General features: G+C 43.3%; 1 protein-coding gene across 1 annotated transcript in view; it reads right to left on the minus strand.

Moving 5' to 3' along the window:
* Positions 1-956: 956 nt before the first annotated feature.
* ACAA2 (acetyl-CoA acyltransferase 2) overlaps positions 957-16,938 on the minus strand; it is a 32,850-nt gene continuing 16,868 nt past the window's right edge. Inside the window, exons 5-10 of the mRNA XM_029060263.2 lie at positions 14,727-14,874; positions 12,142-12,317; positions 7,216-7,345; positions 5,257-5,327; positions 4,158-4,312; positions 957-1,476 (exon numbers count right to left, since the gene is read on the minus strand). Of these exons, the coding sequence (XP_028916096.1) occupies positions 1,392-1,476; positions 4,158-4,312; positions 5,257-5,327; positions 7,216-7,345; positions 12,142-12,317; positions 14,727-14,874 (765 nt within the window). The 3' untranslated portion in view covers positions 957-1,391. The remainder of the gene's footprint in view (positions 1,477-4,157; positions 4,313-5,256; positions 5,328-7,215; positions 7,346-12,141; positions 12,318-14,726; positions 14,875-16,938) is intronic.

A 16,938-nucleotide genomic window follows, 5' to 3' on the forward strand; every position in this document is an offset into this window, starting at 1 on the left:
CGGTGGTTTTGTTTGTTGTCTCCTGGCTTCCCCACAGGCGAATGACCTCCTGGGCGGCTGATGCTTTGAGGCCACCTTTGGTCTGGAAGCAGTGCTGCGAGTGTCTTTGTTTATCACACCTGTCTGCTACAGCTGAGGGGTCAGAGGAGACATGGAAGAGCTCAATGGCCCATCCTGGCTCACCCTTCTGCCATTTGGCTCAGCCCAAAAGGCCTGGGGGCAGCTCAGAAAATCCAGAGAGGCAGGATTTTCCACGCAGCCTATCGAAAAAGGAGCAACGTGATTTCTGCTAATCATCGAGGCTCTTCTTAGATGGCATCAAACCTAAGGTGACCAAAAGCCTCACCGTGGGTGGGAGTATCCCACTTCTCACCTCTTTATCTCACGGCATGGCTGTGGGACAGCTTACTTAACTCTTCCCTCTTGACCACACTTGCAAGCAACAGACAGATGGCAAGGAAGGAGAGGAAACAGGTGGCAAGGAATGGTGGCTTCCAGTCTTTCTTTCAAAATTTTTCCTGGGACCCAAATAATAATAATAATGATGGTGCTTGTTAAGCTCTTACTATTCATTCAATTGCATTTATTGAGCACTTACTGTGTGTAGAGCACTGTACTAAGTGCCGAGGTAGATACAAGTTAATTGGATTGGGCACAGTCCCATATGGTGCTTACACTCTTCATGGCCATTTTATAGGAGGTAACTCAGGCCCAGAGAAGTGCAGTGACTTACCCATGATCACAAAGCAGACACATGGGAGAGCTGGGATTAGAACCCAGGTCCTTCTGACTCCCAGGCCTGGGCTCTATCCACTAAACCATGCTGCTCCTCTAAAGCCAACCTTGCAAGTTACTGGAGCAGTAAAAGTCTATCCATCCCCCAAACTGCCATGCCTGCAAAGCCCAGTTCTCTTCCTTTTTTACCCCACTCTTTCAAAAACAGATCACACTGGTGGTGGTTTTTGAGAATTTATTAGGTGATGGAGCTGATAGCTTTCATTCTTGGAACGAGTGAACTACATGGGAGCAACAAGCAATGTAAATGCAACTTCCAAAACAAGAGAGAACCGGCTGAATCAGGAAGCTAAGGCACTGTTGGTGGATGACCCAGCATAGTAAGGCAGAGTTGGCAGAAGAGGTTTGGCAGGTATGTTATTTTCTTTGACGTTCTTTCTGTACCGCTATTTAACACTCAGAGCTATAATTTTATCCGTGTCTTTCTTTGCATGTTTAAAGTTTCCCTGAACACCGACTTCACCCGCAGGGGCCACCGTCCTGTCACTGCTGTAGCAGAGCGTGGTCCGTGTTTCTCCTTTGATTTTTCTCATGGATTTTCTTCAAGAAGCTGTTTGCAGGCTAAGGGGGTAGGGGAGAACAAAGACTTGTTCTCCTCAGGCTGTGTTCTGAATAAGGAGAGCGATGCCTTGGCCACCTCCAATGCACGCTGACCCAATGGCGTATTTTCCTCCACGACGTCTACAAAGCAAGCAATTGAAGTTGGTGAGTGAAAGTACAGGATAAAGTGACATGTTCATTGCCCACAAGGACCTTACATACTAACAGAGGAGGAGGCTACCAGAAATATTAACAGCAGAGTTAGGCTGTTTTCCTCACTCTCACCCATCACTGTGATGCTATCTTCAGGTATGTAAAACATAGGAATTTATTGACCCAAAAAACAATGGAAAACAGATACTGCCCAGGGTGTGATAATCCTCATTTTTCACCAGAAGGCCTGAATACAGTAAATTGCTTCCCTTCAAAGGCACCAATACCCAACACCATGCCCAGTGTCCTTCAACTGGATAGTAACTGTGCAATTTGCAATAGCCACCTAGAACTAGTCAACCCGTCACAGAAGTAACTACTACCTTAAATAATGTACAGAACTGCTCTTTATAAGCTGGTGCTATGTCAGGATGTTTTCACTTTCACTTTCACTTGTTTGTTTTTGAACAGCTGGCAACAATGGAAACATTCAGGCAACTTATTCAGACCCTCCAAATACAGTAGAGTTTTTTTATGGTATTTGTTAAGCATTTATTATGTGCCAGGCACCGTTTAAGCACTGGGGTAGATACAAGGTAATTAGGCTGGACACAGTTTATGTCCCACATGGGGCTTAGAGTCATAATCCCCATTTTACAGATGAGGTATGTGAGGCCCAGGGAAGTAAAGTGAGTGACTTGCCCAAGGTCACACAGCAGACAAGGGGTGAAGCTGGGACTAGAACCCGGGTCCTTCTGACTCTCACGTCTGTGTTCTATCTACTTTTGAGAAGCAGGATGGCGCTGTGGATAAAGCACAGGCCCGGGAGTCAGAAAGTCATGGGTTCTAATCCCAGCTTTGCCACTTGTTTGGGCAAGTCACTTCACTTCTCTGTGCCTCAGTTACCTCATCTGTAAAATGGGGATGGAGACTGAGCCCCATACGAGACAAGGAGTGTGTCCAACCCAATTTGCTTGTATCCACCCCTGTGCTTAGAACAGTGTCTGACACATTGTAAGCACTTTACAAATACAATTATTAGGCTATGCTGCTGCTCCTCCAGAAACACAGATCTCTGCTTGGCAGCAACACAGGGATACAGTTACTGAATTCTTCTGGGAAGAATTCCTCTGCATAATATGTAGGCTCCAACTCTGCCCTAAAATTCAGGTTTGGGTACTAAGTATGCAGTTCCCATCCAATTACCACTAACAAGCAATTTGGCCTAGTGGAAAGAGGACCTGGATTCTAATCCTGGCTCTGCTACTTGCCTGCTGTGTGATCCTCATCCAGTCACTTAACTTCTCTATGGCTCAGTTGCCTCATCTGTAAAATGGGGGTTCAAAACCTATTCTCCCTCCCCCTTAGGCTGTGAGCGCCATGTGGAACAGGGACTGTGACCGACTTGATTATCCTGTATCCACCCTGAGGCTTAGTACAGTACAGGGTAAGTGCTTAACAAATACCATAATCCATTAAATATGTGGGAGGTCACCTTCATCTTAATGTCATTTGTGGTGTCATTTATGTCAATACATAATATTGACATTATTATTTATAATGTCATTTATTCTTCTGAAGCTGAACTCTTTCACACCATATTTATTTGCATAATCTCCCCACTCCCAAATCAGGGAAGAGGCTATTACATTGGGACTTAAGGGAACAGGAGAGAAGGAAGAGAAAGGTAAGGTGACAGTTATTTTTCTACATTATGGTACTTGTTAATTGCTTACTATGTGCCAACATTAGTAGATATAAGGTAGGTTGGACACAGTCCCTGTTCCACATAGGGCTCACAGTCTAAACCCCCCAATTTACACATGAGGCCCAGAGAAATGAAGTGACTTGCCCTAGGTTACATAACAGATATGGGCAGAGCTGGGATTAGAACCCATAACCTCCCTGACTCACAGGCCCGTGCTCTATCCACTGAGCCACATATGTAATGAATTACAGTCACCCTCTTTTGCCTTACCTTTCTTCGCTGCCACCTCCCCGTCCTCTTTCCTCACAACTTCAAGGGATGGAACCATGGTCCCCCTTGACACTAGAGAGTCAAAAAGAGCCTTCTTCCTCTGCGGCAAGATTCTAACACCCATGGGCTGATTCTCTGTTCTGATTGCAGGCGGGCACCTGCCCCACAACTCTCATGTGCGCTCTTCTCTGCGTTGGAACAATGCAGAGTGCCCACTTGATGGATTCTTCTCTCCTGTATTCCTCCTGGGATGGGGAAGCCTGTGTTCCATTACTGACAAAGCTGCCAAAACCTCTTCCGTCCCCCAAATGATTCTTCGCCTTGTCTCGAAACATTGCAGGCTGTTCCCGGCCCAACCTCCCATTCTGAATTTCTCTTCCCCATGGTCGCCTTGCTCTTTGTGATTGCTTACTTGGGTTTTTCCCTAGGCCTGTCGCTGGGATCCTGCCCGTTTCATGCTTTGTGATGTGTCACCCAATCCGAGGGTGACGGAAGGGCCCGAGTGAGGAAAATCACCAACCTGACCTCTCTGGTAGGAAATATGTTTCCCTCGTTAGCAGGTAAGTTCCACGCGGGTGGGGCATGTGTCACTTTGCTAGGTACGCTGTGCAAACGAGTGGTAGTGAGTGCTGCTATCCCCCTTCCTTCTTCATGAATGCAGTGCTCAAATGCAGGGACTTGAAGCAGTTACCTTAACTCGTGAACCAGATGAGTGGTAATTCTTGATCCGGATCCTGCCAGCGGATGACCCAGTGCAATGGCTCCTCCGTTCACATTTGTTTTACTTGGGTCAAGGCCCAAACTCTTTTCAACCGCCAGATACTGAGCAGCAAAGGCCTCATTCACCTCAGAGAAAACAAAAGAAGAGTCAGGGCTTAACTCCTCCCAGCGGAGAGTGGCAGAAGCTCCAACACTTTCCAATGTACAAAGCCCTGGAACAGGAAACCCTGGAATGTATTCTGCGGGGGGCACAAAGTGGCCTTTAATGTCTTTTCCCATCTATGTTCTTTTAGATTCTCTGACACTACGACGCTGAATCCTTCCAGGAGACGGACCGTGAGGGATTTTACCAAGGAAATTTAATTCCCTAAAAAACGGGAATTCAAGTGAGAATGGAGGTGGAACCTGTCTTACAGGTGAGTTGGGGGAAAAATCCTGGGCCACCTTTAGAGCAGAGTGGTCGGTAATCTTGTAGCCTAGTGAACAGAACTTTACGCAGGCAGACTGGCTGGTTCTAGTTTGGGCTTCATCTATAGGCTGACCTTGACTCGGTCATCTAGCTTTTGAGTGACCCAGTCTCCTCAGGGATAAAATGAGGTCAATAGCCTGTCCTTGACCACTCTCAGAATGCTGCACAGACCGAGTTAATATCTGCAGTTTTTTGGGGAAATACAGTGCTCTGCATGATAAGCACTCAACAAACATTACTGAATGAATAAACTAACGTGACTCCAGGTAGTACTGGAAAAATCCTAATTCTTTAGCAATACAGCTTTTTCAAAATCTCAATAATAACAATTGCACAATTTGCTAAGTGTGTACTGTGTGCTGAGCACTGTAGTACATACAAGATCATCAGATCCCACATGAAGTTCAAAGTCTAAGTAGGTAGGAGAGTAAGTAATAAATCCCCATTTTTGAATCCCCACAGAAGTGACCTGATAGAGGTCACACAGCAGGAAAATGATCCTATGAACTCTATGATCCAAATGGGCATCAAAGCAAACAAGTTATATCTACACAGCACTAATATGCTGCAAAAGGCAGCCTGGTCTCTCTACTTTCCTTACCTCCACCAAATCCAGGTCTTTGAGACTCAACCCTGCCTTCTTCAGAGCCCCAGTGATGGCTGGCACAGGACCTAAACAGAATGAAAAATAATATTTAAATTCTCCCCTCTCCTTTTACAAAATCAATAGAAACAGGACAGAGCAATGACCAGATAGGTTTATCACAACTAAATTTGACTACCTCAGAAGCAGTACACCAAACTCCGCACTGACAAAATAGAGGTAGCCTTTGATAACAATAATAGTTAAGCGGTTACTATGTGCCCAGCACTGTTCTAGGCACTGGGGTAGATACAAGGTAATCAGGTTGTCCTACGTGGGGCTCACAGCCTTAATCCCCAAAAGTTTGGGATGGCGTTCTGCACACAGTAGCCCTTAAATACTGTGATTAAGATGGGTCGGCTTGACTCTCTCTTTCACTGTGGGTTCCTGATTTAAGACTGGATTCAATTTGAGGTTCCCATCATTCTTTCTACGGTGTGACATGGGATGAATTCATAGTCCCCAGATGGTAGTTCACTCACTGGCTTGAATATAGCTGTTCCCCATATTAATTTCAAAACAGAACAAGTGGAAATGTTCTTGGTAAAGAAAATGATTGAGCAATTTTTGGCTGTACAAAATAAAATCAACTTTTGGTACTGGCATTTAGCCTAATCTAGCTCAGGAATCCAGATCCTGTTTCCCATATATAAGAGAAGGGAAACTATGAGTTCTCTTCCTGTTGTCAATGCTAAATGAGACTGAAAGAACCTTTTAGAACCAATACCAAGTATCATTCATTCAACAGTATTTATTGAGCGCTTACTGTGTGCAGAGCAGGACCTAGTGGAAAGAGCCCATGCCTGGGAATCAGAGGATTTAAGTTCTAATCCCGGCTCTGCCACTTGTTCATTCATTCAGTAGCTCTTGGGCTAGTCCCTTAACTTCTCTGTGCCTCAGTTACCTCATCTGTAAAATGTGGATTAAGACTGTGAGCCCCACATGGGACATAGACTATGTCCAACCTGATTAGCTTGTATCTACCCCAGCATTTCATATAGTGCCTGGCACAAACTAAGAGCTTAACAAATACCAGTAGAAAAAAAAGCACCCTAGCTAAATAATTATTTAGCTCATAAACTACCAAGATTTACAAAACAAAGCTATTCTGCCAATCCCACAAGACCCAGTAATACCATCTGCAGGAAGTGTCTGGTCCCAGTAGATAGACTGGAAAGCACATGGGGACCTGTTGCTTCCCCATATGGCATCTGCAGCAACCTGAGGTTTTGCTCTGGGTCCAGGTAATCCTGGGGCTGGGAAAATTGCTTTAGCCTTCCCAGAAGACCCAGAACTGGATTCTGAAACTTGGTGGTCCTGCGCTTGGAAAAGACTAGCTGCCAGGACCAAATGACATGTATGTAAAATCCATTAGGGCATTCAAGGGTCCATCTATGTAGACAGTGAGACCACTGAAGGTCAGGCCCTCATTAGCTTGTAACTACCTCTGTACTTAACAAATACCACCATCATTATTCTTCTCTAGAATGTAAGATTGTTGTGGGCAGGAACGTTTCTTCCAACCTCTGTTGTACTGAACTCTCCCAGGCACTTAGTACAGAGCTCTGTACACAGTAAGGGCTCAATAACTACCACTGATCGAGCAAGCAAACCTTGGGGCCTTCAGCCCTCCGCTTGCTCTCTTCGAGAGCAGCATTACTGGGACAAAATTGGGGCTGTTTTCTTGAAGACAATGCTGGTGTGTCTTCACTGACCATATCCAAATGGCAATCCAACCCCAGCTGAGCCATGAAGAACCCATTTTCACTCTTAAACATGGCTAGTGGCCCAAGGAACTATCTCTCTCCTGCCACACTTGAACTCAATAACACCTCTGGCTTGGAACTAAAAATCTCCTTAACACTCCCCCACACCCCTAAATGAGAGAACTGAGTCATTTGCTTTTCTCCAATTTACCAATGCCCATGATAGAAGGGTCACAGCCAGCTGTGAAGTAGCTCACAATTCGTGCCAGTGGAGTGAGGTTGTGCTTTTTTACCGCATCTTCACTGGCTATGATTATTGCTCCGGCTCCATCAGACACGCCCTTAAAAACCAAAGCAACCAAGTTAGTATACTAATTCTGCGAACATCCTAAAGTGAAGAATAGGGATAAAACAGAGTGACTATGACACTGTTTTTAATCACGGAGAATTTGAGCCTGCAACATGACTTCTATTTCAGCACGAAAATGGATCCTTAGTTCCCATTTCTGAACAAAAATTTAGTCTTAGCTTTATACCGAGAAAACTGGGCTGGGTTATAATTTTCGACCATTGGATACTTTCAGAGTGACAATCAAGTCTAAAGGAGAAACTGGAATTCACAGGGAATGCAGCAATATATATTTTTTTTAACTGCATGTGTTCAGTCAAGATTACTAATAAACATAACTAAAAGGAATTTGGAGTTCAGTTTTTTAAATATTCACTGTGCAGAGCACTGTACTAAGCGCTGGAAAGAATACACAGTGGTGAGTTAGTCCCTGTCCCTTAGGAGGTTTACAATCTAAGAGTTTAAGTGGGGAGAAGGAATCAGAGACAGACATCAGCAGTGATGAAACACTACAACCCTCACAAAGTCTCAGGGGGGATGGAGTAGTCCAAGGGCAGGTGGGAAAATGCCAGGAGGGGAGGCAGTGGTAACCGCTGTGCTTTTCTTGACAGCAAGTGCTTTTGTGTCTAAACTAAATGCGTGGCGAATCCCTGGAAAATGTATTTCCTTGAGGAAAAAATATTTTCCAAATTAGGAAGAGTAGTAGTGATAATTATTTCATAGTAATAATCATTGTGGTATTTATTAAGAGCTTACTATGTGCCAAGTACTGCACTAAGAGCTGGGGTAGACACAGGATAGTCAGGTCCTACATGAGGCAAACAGAGTAAATAGGAGGGAGAACAAGTATTGAATCTCCATTTTGCAGATGAGTCAACTGAACCACAGAGAAGTTAAGTAACCTGCCCAACGTCACACAGCAGGTAAGTGGCAAAGCCAGGATTAGAACCCAGGTCCTCTGATTCAAAGGCTCATGCTCTTCCCACTAGGCAACACTGCTACAGAGTAACAGTATTTAGGTGTGTGTTTACCCTGTGTGGAGCCCTGTACTAAGTGCTGGACTATGAGGTGGGAATTAGACACTGCCTGGACCTCAAGGGACTCACAGTCTAAGTAAGGCCCTTTTTGGGAATGGGGTGGAGATGGAGGGGAGGAAGACAGGACTGAAGACAGACATTTAAGAAGTAATGAAACAATCATACCCTAAAACGACATAAGACAAAGGTAAATATACAGAATAAAAACCAAACCAGTAGGATGTTAGGGCTAGGGAAGTGGAACTTCAGGCTTCTCAGGGCTCAGAAACAGCAACCACTACTACCAGCCATGACAGCAATCCCAATGATGCTGCTTGAATGACCTTACAGCCAGACACATCAGGTACTCAGTCCACACCCACTTCTCTCCATTCCAGCTTATTCTGTACACCTTTCCTCTGCCCAGCTTTTAATAGCCTTCATCTCACTTTGATCCAATCACTGGTCACAGTGATAAGTATGTTTTTCTTCCCTGTTCTTTCTCTTAGCCCTTCAATCTCTGCACCAGACAGTGATGAGATTATGATCGCCTTACACCTACCCTGTACTTTGTCTAAACCTATTGAATAATATTGACTTGCCCAATCGATAAATCGTATTTATTGAGCACTTACTGTGTGCAGAGCATTGTACTAAGCGCTTGGGAGAGTACAGTATAACGACAGGTGGTAGACACAATCCCTGCCCACAAGGATCTTATGGTCTCGAGGCATACGGGTATTCTGCAGTTCTTTTCATTCAGCTCCTTTAAGCTTTCTCATTTTCACTCGCATTTGGGGATAACTAACTAGCTACAAGCTATCTGGCAGAATTGGAAGGAAAAAAAAAATAGCCAATTGCTGAATGCATTCCATTTATATTTAAAACATATTTAAAATGCACATTACATTATGTAATAGAAGAAATGTGGGAAACACTCTCTGAAGGACATGGACAAATGGGAGTTATTGAGGATGATCTTGAGCAATTTTATTTCTGTGTGGAGGATCAAAAAGCAGGCTAGATTGTGCCAGGATGAAATCGAGTGCAGAAGTCATTTAACCTTTTGTAAGGATTCTTTCAAGTAGGCCCCAAGCAAACACAAGACAGATACTCATTTCAAAGGAAGTTGAAATTATTATAGAATCAATAAATTTCTAAGGTCTCTGACCTCACAGACTTGAAGAATATATCTTAAATTTGGTAGTTGCTAGAGGGGAACTAAATGGTCAAATCCATCTTCTAACTGTATAGCCAATTCCTGGAATGCAGAAATACCAATTTCAAGGAAAAACCACGAATAGACAGGTTTTTAGCTCCCCAAACACACCAGGGCCTATTCCTGTCAAAAGCCTTATCTGATCCTTGAAGTGATCACACTGATTAGCTGAGCAAATTTTGAGCAATTAGCCATTAATAGTTGTACAATTTCTCCCCAGAGAAATCTTGAAAAGACCATTCTTAGTCTAAAAGCTGCATGTCCAATTTGTCAATTGTAGAGAATCACTTTACAGAATTCCAGGTAAATCATCTATCTTCATAATACTGAGCAAGCTGACTGTATCCAGAGTAACCTTTGTTCTCAAATTTGCCTAGGCCCCCGAGCCCTTAGCAAAAAACGGCAGGGACCAGATGGAGTGGGTGAGGGAAGTGAAACAGAAAAATCAACTGCTGCCTGCAGTTGCAGAAGAGGGACACAATCATTCCCAAAAGGCAGCACTGGTCAAACGAGAATTTCAACAAGCCCTTTGAGTTTTTTCCTTTCATATCCATCAAGGCAAACCCTGCAGCTAGTGCTACTTCTCAGCAGGTTGGTGCCACAGAAGGAGGTGAATTGGCCTGGCTACTCAGCCACCAGAAGAGACTGAATGAATGTGAATCCATCATCTTTTGAGAAGCAGTGGGGCCCGGTGAAAAGAGCAAGGCCTGGAAGTCAAAGGACCTGGGTTCTAGTCCTAGCTCTACCACTTGACTGCTGCGGGATCTAGGATAAGACATTTAACTTCTCTGTGCTTCAATCTCCTCATCTGTAAAATGGGGATTCAATACCTGTTCTTCCTCCTACTTAGACTGTGAGTCTCATGTAGTACAGGAACTGTGTCTAACTTGGTTATCTTGTACTGAGCATCAGTCTTAGTATAGTACTTAGCACACAGTAAGCTCCACGTAAATTCCACAATTAGTATTACTGGGGAATGTGAAACCACCAACCCAAGTAATTCTCTGCCTTAGGCAGCCCGGCTCAGTGGAAAGAGCACGGGCTTAGGAGTCAGAGGTCATGGGTTCTATTCTCAGCTCTGCCACCTGTCAGCTGTGTGACCTTGGGCAAGTCACTTAACTTCTCAGTGCCTCAGTTACCTCATCTGTAAAATGGGGATTAAGACTGTGAGCCTCACGTGGGACAATCTAATTACCCTGTATCTACCCCAGTGCTTAGAACAGTGCTCGGCACATAGTAAGCGCTTAACAAATACCAACATTATTATTACTATTTACCATCTTTTGTGGGAGAACAGCAATGAGGTAATTAAAAATGGACAAAAGCATGTTGATAAGATAGCTGTTCAACTACACTGAGCATTTATATTTGTGTTATCTATTTTTAAATTTCCGGGCGGAGTGTTGGGGACAGAAGTTAGGAGAAGCAGCGTGGCTCAGTGGAAAGAGCACGGGCTTTGGAGTCAGGGATCATGAGTTCGAATCCCAGCTCTGCCACTTGTCGGCTGTGTGACTGTGGGCAAGTCACTTAACTTCTCTGTGCCTCGGTTCCCTCATCTGTAAAATGGGGATTAAGACTGTGAGCCCCACGTGGGACAACCTGATTCCCCTATGTCTACCCCAGCGCTTAGAACAGTGCTCTGCACATAGTAAGCGCTTAACAAATACCAACATTATTATTATTAAGTGTATTCAGTCACCAAGGCTGACAGTGAAAGGTTCCCAAGGAGGAAGCAAAACTTTACAAGACAGTAGCAGTTCAGTGGTTGGGAGAAGCCAGGGAGAGGTCAGTCAATCATATTTATGAGTGTTTACTGTGTGCAGAGCACTGTACTAAGCACTTGGGAGAGAACAATATAACAATAAACAGACACATTCCCTGCCCACGATGAGCTTATAGGGACAATCTGAAAGGAACAGCATCGAAACCAAGGAAGATAGTAAAGAAAGCAATTTGGAGTCAGACATGGGAAGAACAGAGGAAAAAGGTGGAGGGCAAGACACAGGAGCAAAGGTGGGTTCCCTGGAGGAAGAGTGAGCAGGACAGTAAAAGCTAAGAGGAAGACGGAAGAGAGATGGGACTTAGTGGGAGTCAGCAAGTCAAGCAGCTTGGAGAACGGAAATTTACAGAACTCAATATTGAATAACTCATGCAGTTCTTTAGCTGCCAGCATTTAAAGAAATTAAGTGTGCATATATGTTTACGTATAAATTAGGTTTACATATATAGATGTATATATGAATATATATTTGTAAACTAGAGATCTTGGAATACAAATATAAAGGGAAGATGTTTAACACCTGTATCATCAGCCTGCTCAGGAGTAGCACTGGGTGATAGGGATTGCCTTGATAAACATGAAAAGGAAGAAACTCAAAAGCCTCACTGAACTTCAGATCCTGAAGTTTTCATGTGACTGTTGCTGCTGTAAGGAATGTTCTGCCACTGCAGCCAGTGACTGATTTTTCCTTGTCAACCTCCCTCACCCACTCCTGACACATTACTTACATTTACTTTTTATTTGCAGTTTAAGTAGCCCCTGGTTACACCTACCGAAGCATTTCCTGCGGTGACTGTTCCGTCTTTCTTGAAGACAGAAGGGAGTTTGGCTAACGACTCGAGTGTGGTCTGGGGCCGGGCATGTTCATCTACTTGTATGGTCTGTTTCCCTTTCTTTGTTTTCACTTCAATTGGCACCATCTCATTAGTAAAACAGCCTCCATCGTTAGCTGAAACAAGAATGGACATTTTCATGATCAATTAAAAAATGAAAGGTAAGGAGGGACAGAGAATAAGCAAAGTGCAGTACATCAATACCACTGATGGGTTGGTGTTACTCAATTTGCCTCATTAAATATTTATTGCAGACATTGATGACAAAATTCTGGCCTCACTCATCCCATGTCTGTCCACCAGACAGGAGTCAACAATAAGGGCTGAAAAGACCCAAAGTGGTGGCTTTCTGGCCTGCTCCCTCTTCCCACCCTCCCCCAGTACCTAAAGTTCCTGTCATGCTCTTGCTCCAGAACTCAAATGAAGAAGTGGCACCTACGACTGAATAATTTTTTTCTTCTCAAGAACATATTCCTCTGTTTGCCTGTAAAAGGTCAAAAACACTAGTTCCGGGTCTGCATCTTGTCCTCCATATCCCCCGTAAAGGATGAGAAGTTTACTTTTTGAATGAGTCTTACATTCAAAGGTTTTATGCTTGATGTTTTAGGCCTTCTGCAACCCTACTGGACAGAGGGCACCCAAAGAGGGCCCAGTGGAAAGCTGGGCTCCAGGAATGAAATCTGTATCATCTACTACATTACCACTGAGGCAGTTTCATAGCGGGCAGAAAAGCCAGGGAAAACGACAGCCACAAAAATCCGCAAATCAGTTCACTGAGACCAATCTTATGTCTCCATAAGGGCCTAAGCAAAGAAATCTGAAACTCAAGAAGTTTCTGATCAATGGGTTATGGTATGTTCAACTTAACTGATGGTATTTATTAAGCAATTACCGTGTGCAGAGCACTGTACTAAAAGCTTGGGAGAGTACAATAAAACAGAGCATTTGTCCAAAATAAGCTTATAGTCTAGAGGAAGAGTTTACAATCTAGAAGATACGCAAAGATGGGAAATATGACCAGATGTTGAGAATTTGGATAGTTGGGCCAAAACTAGAACTATTAAGGTACAGAAAATTAGTTGCATCTCCCTCAGCAGTCAACAGGTTTATAATGTTAAGGAAGAGGACCATGACCCAGTTAGCTTAATTGGTGTGGAATCAACAAGAGAGGATGGTCCATGGTCACAGAGGTGGGCATCGTCTTTGCTGGGCAAATTTACCTTACCTCAGCTTTTTCATCCATAAAATGGGAATGCTATCATTCAACTAACTCATTTTCATTTAATCGTGTTTATTGAGCACTTACTGTGTGCAGAGCACTGTACTAAGCACTTGGGAAAGTACAATACAACAATAAAGAGACACATTCCCTACCCATTACGAGCTTACAGCCTACAGGACGTGTGAGGGATCCCCCAAAATGAGTAGAGATCATCCGCAAATACTAATTGCTTCCTAAATGGTAATTTATTTATGGTAGGAGTTAATGGAGTTGGTTAAACATCAGTGGAACAAGATATCCATTTACCTTTTTTTCAAGACACAGTACAGTACTCAGCATATGGGAATAGCCTCCTTTCTCTAAGACAACAATAAGGTTTTTTATGGCACCTTCTACTTGTTAAAGGGCTGTTCAGTTCCCCTCTGTGTACAAACTGCTGGATGTAGGGATGGTGATTGTCCCTTAAAGACAGGGCTACTCTGAACATTTGTGAGGCCCTTTGGAAGCCTCCAGCTGAAAGGTATTTTGAAACCAAAAAAGTGACTGAGTTGGCCAGAAGGAAATGCTCTTTGGTTTGAAATCCACTAATAGTGACTCAAGGCACTTTAGTGACTGGAAAATGAAAGAACCTGAGTCATCAGGAGAACCTTCAGATAGCAAGTAATGTACCACTTTACCACCTTTACTAACTGTTCCCTTAACCACCAAAGTGTTGAAAGGAACAGCTCCCTCCAGACTTAATTCCCCAGAGGAGGGACACTTCCCTTCCCCTGCTGCTGCATCTCTGCCCACCCTTCCCCCCTCCACCGCCCGGTCCCAACCCCCATCCCCAATAATTTATCCAACACACCTAACAAACCTTGGAGAAAATCATTTCTCACTTTCAATTATGGGGTCACAGAAAAGGGACCATAAGTATTCCACATTCTAAAATCCATCTCGTGCCCAGTGAAAGTTGCTATCAAATAACAAAGGAGTGAGCCAATAAGTGAGATTAGAATCCACAAAAGAATTTCTGATGATCTAGCCAAAATATAAAGAGGCTTTGCCAGGGGAGTCAAATCGCCAAAAATGCTATGTTGGATTGAAAGACATTTCATGTGTGACTTTGATTAGACAATCTGAATAAATCTCATCTACTTACAATTAAGCTTCATATGAAACTGGAACTGTATCCAGCTTAATTAATTTGTATCTATCCTAGCCATTAGAAAATTCTTGACACATAGCAAGCACTTAACAAATACCATAAAAAAACAGAACTGTTTCTCTGCCTATTTTTGAAACAGTCAATTTTACTGACCAGCTTTCCATCTCTGTTGTGACTGAAGTGCGTATTTGTCACAGTCTTCTCTGCTTATTTTATGCTTGTCGGCAAGATTCTCCGCAGTGATTCCCATGGGTAGTTTAACATGTTGATCTGTCAATCCTTCCCACAGAGTGTCTACCAACTATTCAGGATATTGGGGAAAAAAGACAGAAGAGGGTTGTTACAATATGTTTCTTAATTATAGTATTTACCAGTTCATGGAATGCAGATAAAGGCATCTAAAAAATTAGAAATGAAAAATATCTGAGGTATTTGTATTGGAGTCAGTTGAATTTTGGGGAAGCCTACTTTGAAATTTTGGGATTTTTTAGTTTTCATTTTTAGCCCTTTAAATTGATTCACAATTAAAACAATTCAGAGCTTTATTTGAAAACAGGGGAACTGGGACTGCAATTCATCCAAATTAGATCCATGACATTATACTGGATTAGAAAATGGATTACTTAACTCAAAAGATCAGTTTTAAGAGAAAAGGCAGTTAGCTGCCAAATTGCTTACTAGCCAACTATGCACGTATTCAATAAATACAATGTGAAATACTGGTAAGGAATCAATGTCCTGGGTCCTCGTAGTCCTGGCTTTGCTAGGAAGAAAAAGTGTTGGTTTAGGCTACTGCTTGGGAGAAGCATTCATTATAGGGTCTGATTTATGGGGAGGGATACACTGAGAAGGTAGACAGCAAACTCATCTGTGGGCAAAGGACAGTGGCCAAAGAAATCCCAAGGTGTTTCAAGTGTTGGGGGATTTCAAAGTGAACTTTCAGGAGCTAACAGAAAAGATACAAATGAACAAAGTACATTGCCTATTTGCCATGTTTCTGGGTTTTCATCAGAGACTATCTGGTAAGACATTATGGCTCCAAATTAGAAGTTGAAGTTGAACAGTAATTGACACTTAGCAGGTGCTGAACAAGTGTCATTAAAAAAAAGCCCCTGAAAACCAAGGAGGTCCAAGAAGTGAACAGAAAATGAATAGGATAATTAGGTTATAATTAAAATTCCATTTGACTGCATGTTCCCTAAAGAGCAGAGACTCTGAGCAACTCACTTGGTTCAAGGGGGAATGAGTTCCCTCCCAACCACTGCCAATCCTCTGAACCTGCCACTGCTCATTTTATTTCTGCTCTCACCTCCATCCAGAGAAGCAGCAGCATGGCCTACAAGAGTATGGGCCTGTGAGTCAGAGCACCTGGATTCTAATGAGAGCCCTGCCACTTACCTGCTGTGTGACCTCGGACAAGTCACTTAACTTCTCTGTGCCTCAGTTCTCTCATATGCAGAATGGGAATTCAATACCTGCTCTCTCTCCTGCTTAGACTGTGAGCTCCATGTGGGACTTGACTACATCTACTACAGTGAATGGCATATGGTAAGTGCTTAACAAAAATGCTATTTATTAGTACCCACCAAACATTTGCAATTAAAGCCTTTACACAAGGTGGCTTACTTAATGCACTCCAAATTTGCCCAGTTTTATCCTCTAGATTGTGAGCTCATTGTGGACAGGGAATGTGTCTGTTTGTTGTTGTATTATACTTTCCCAAACTCTTAGTACAGTGCTTTGCACACAGTAAGTGCTCAATAAATATGACTGAATGAATCTTGTCTGCCTGACCATGACACTATAGGACACAAACTATATGTTTTCTGACTCTGACTTGCACAACATATAGGCTAGTGCTTTCTCCTAAAATTCTACAGATTAATTCCATGAAGGAATTCTGGAATTATTTGAGGATAATCTAGAGGTAGAGTATGCTACCCCTCTTTCTGTTTCAATCTCCATGACCCTCTTTAAAAGAAAAAAGGTATTTATTAAGCACTTACTCTGTGCGCTCAGGCACTGTACTGACTGCTGGTGTAAATACAAGCAAAATGGATTGGACACCGTTCCTGTCTCATTTAGGGCTCACAATCTCAATCGCCAATTTACAGATGAGGTAACTGAGGCCCAGTGAATTGCCTAAGGTCACACAGCAGAGAAGGGGCAGAGCAGGGATTAGAACCCATGAACTTCTGACTTCTATTTGCCAATACTCTGAACGTCAGTAGTGAGAGTCTCCCTCGACAGTAGGAGGGAAGTTAAGTAAGATCAGCCTTTTCACTCAATACCCATCTGTGCAGAAAAGGAGGCTTCTGGGGGAGCAGCATCCCCCTGCTCTGGGCTCTTCCACTTGTCTGCTGTG

The sequence above is a fragment of the Ornithorhynchus anatinus genome, chromosome 3, assembly GCF_004115215.2.
Source record: "Ornithorhynchus anatinus isolate Pmale09 chromosome 3, mOrnAna1.pri.v4, whole genome shotgun sequence".
NCBI classification, from domain to species: domain Eukaryota; kingdom Metazoa; phylum Chordata; class Mammalia; order Monotremata; family Ornithorhynchidae; genus Ornithorhynchus; species Ornithorhynchus anatinus.